The 2,684-nt window shown below is 56.5% G+C and overlaps 1 protein-coding gene across 1 annotated transcript in view; it reads right to left on the bottom strand.

Annotated features, from left to right (window-relative positions):
* COL27A1 (collagen type XXVII alpha 1) overlaps positions 1-2,684 on the bottom strand; it is a 143,710-nt gene that overhangs the window by 65,183 nt on the left and 75,843 nt on the right. The window contains 1 exon segment of the mRNA XM_015567140.1: positions 1,623-1,667. Coding sequence (XP_015422626.1) covers positions 1,623-1,667 — 45 coding nt within the window.

Here is a 2,684-nt window from a genome sequence, read left to right as displayed (position 1 = left end):
ACCCCACCAGAGCTTCTCTAAGGCAAGCCCCGTGCCTTGGAATTGTCTGGGTGTCCCCAGCACCTAGGACAGGGCCTGGCAAGCCAGCTACACTCTAGCTGTTAGAAGGCCAAGGGGTTTCCAGTCCCTTTCGCAGGTCCCGGGGATCCCGCAGGCCTGAGTGTGGGCCCTGGCAGCTCGGACAGTGATGTTACTGCCTGGGAGACCTTGGGCAAGTTACTTCTCTGAGCCTCATGTGCAAAATGGGGCAATAACACCTCCCACCACAGGGCTGCTGGCGGAATCGCAGGTGATGGTGTAGAAAGTGGCTTAGAGCCTCGTACTGAACAGGTGCCCAATAAATGTAGCCAATACTGTGACTCTAGGAGCTAAAACTGTCACAGATATTGACATGTCATATTACTGCAGAAGCTTCAAGAGGTATCCTTAAGTCTTATCACCCCTTCGAAATTGAGGTTGTTCTTAGACCTGATGCTAGATCTTGTTATTAATAAAGACGCATACCTATGAGTAGATCACATTTAGACATATTTTCCTAACTGTCATTTGAATAGAATCAATTTTCCTTGTAATCCTTCGCCTTGTATTTTCTGCATTTAAACATTCTACTCTGAGAAGGGGCCTATGAGCGTCTCCAGCCAGCTAACCGGGTCCGAGGCACAAAGAACACTGACATTCTAGGGTTCTGAGTGTCTATTTCCCGAGGGCCCTACCATCAGCATAACTGAAATTAAATCTGCTGATCGGATTGCCTTTTTTTTTTTTTTCCAATCAGGAAATACGTCCAGGCCGCAGCAGCCCTTCCAAACTCCTGGGCTTCCCGCAGAATGCGCTCAAATGACACTGGAAGCGTTTCCAAACACCCACTCCTCCCCCTGCTCCAACTCCTCTCTCCCCCCAACAGATGGTGCAGACCTGGTGCGGGAGCCCATCGTGCCCGGCTCTCACACCATCCATGGTGCTCAGTGGAGACAGATTCTTCTGCGTCCCCACGTCATTCCTCCTTACAGGGTGTGGGGACGGGGTCCTCCTTAGAGGATTGGAGGAGACTGCTACCTTCCCCCATCCGCCCAGCCAGCACTCAGAGCTGCGTCTCTCCAGCGCAAGGCCCAGGACTTGATAGTGAAGGAAGGCTGTGGTCCTTGAACCTCCTTCTTCAGACCTTGCTTGGCCTGGCTTCCCGGCCAGCCAGAGCCCCTGGTTTGAATTTCACTTGCTCTAGAATTTAGGGACCAAGAGCCCCTGGCAAGTGGCTATGCTCCTCTGGTCATCAGCTTCCTCATCTGTAAGTCGAGTGCAGGCAGCTACTGCTGGAGGGCTCTTCCAGGCCGAATGTTCTGGGAGCCATGTCACGCCAACCCTTTGGGCGAATGCCCCAGAGACGGCCGCAGAGGCAGGCCGTGGGGCATGGCCACTGTGACTGTAATTCACAGCTTCTCTCCGTCAGACTCGCCCTCCCGAGACTCAGCGACCAATCAATGAAAGAGGGAGATGAGCGAACCCACCTCTGCAGCTGGGAAGGGACTGAAAGTGGGGTGCATGTGGAGTGCTTCCCAACTGGCTTGGCACAGAGTAAGTGCTCAATACAGAGCCCTTCTGCTCAGAGACCAGGGGGGACTTACCTGCTCACCCACGGGCCCTGGCCGTCCAGGGTTGCCAGGCTCCCCCTGCGAAGAAACAGAGGAGGATCACTTGGGCTGAGCGGTGGGAGTCCAGGCCTCCTGAGAGCACCCCACCCGCCGCTCCCCCCGCGACCCGCCTTAGTACCTGTGGTGGGGATGGACGAGGAACCTCGTCACCAGAGTCTGGCCTTGGAGACTCTACACAAATGGCAGCGACAGAGGGACACTGGGACAGACCCTGTGGCCCTGGAGGTGACCCGAGTCACCCGTGTCCTCCGAGTGGCCCTGGGCGGCTTACTCGGCATGCTGATGTCTACATCGCATGTGGGCCCTTCACCAATCCCTTGCATTTTGTGGGCTGGAAACTGAAGCTCGGAGAAGTGAGCTGCTGGAGGTCTTACAGCCAGCAGGAGGTAGGGCTAGGACTGGAACGTAAGTCTGACTGATTGAAACCCCCATTCCTCCGGCACCAGACCCCCTCACGGCAGGATGGGAATGGTCTAAGGGCCCCTGGGTCCTAGACGCCGACCCCCACCAAAGCTCTGCCTCCAGTGACCCTGGTGAGTCTTGTCTCTGCTCTGGGCTCAGCCTCCTCAGCTACAAATGAGGGAGATCAGGCTCATTTATCTCCAAGGTTGTTGCTAGCTCTCCAGCTTGGGGGTTTCTCACAGCCTCAGCTGTCAGCTTGGTCCCATGCCGGGGGGGCTCCTAAGTCTTAGGTAGGACTTCCAAGTCCCCTTAGCTGCCCTGGCCTCCCCATAGTGTGAGCTGGACAGAGGGACAGGGGCGAACAGACTCATGGGATCAATCGACCGGGGCTATGTCATCGCTCCCACCACAGAAACCCAACTGGTATCCGAGGGAGCAAGGCCGAGACCTCAGAGGGCAGGACAGGGGCCCAGACTAGCCAGGGCTTTGGCTCAGAGATGGATGTGGCTCATTGCAATCCCGGGCCCAGCCTCATCCTCCCCAAGCTCCTCCCTCAGACCTCAGCTCATGACACCAGAGGGGCCAGACGGACATGTGGGCCATTCCCCCTGGGGGGAGAGGACAAGGGGAGAG

Source organism: Myotis davidii, unplaced genomic scaffold (genome assembly GCF_000327345.1).
Source record: "Myotis davidii unplaced genomic scaffold, ASM32734v1 scaffold142, whole genome shotgun sequence".
In the NCBI taxonomy this organism is placed as follows: Eukaryota; Metazoa; Chordata; class Mammalia; order Chiroptera; family Vespertilionidae; genus Myotis; species Myotis davidii.
This window is presented reverse-complemented; position numbering and strand designations above follow the sequence as displayed.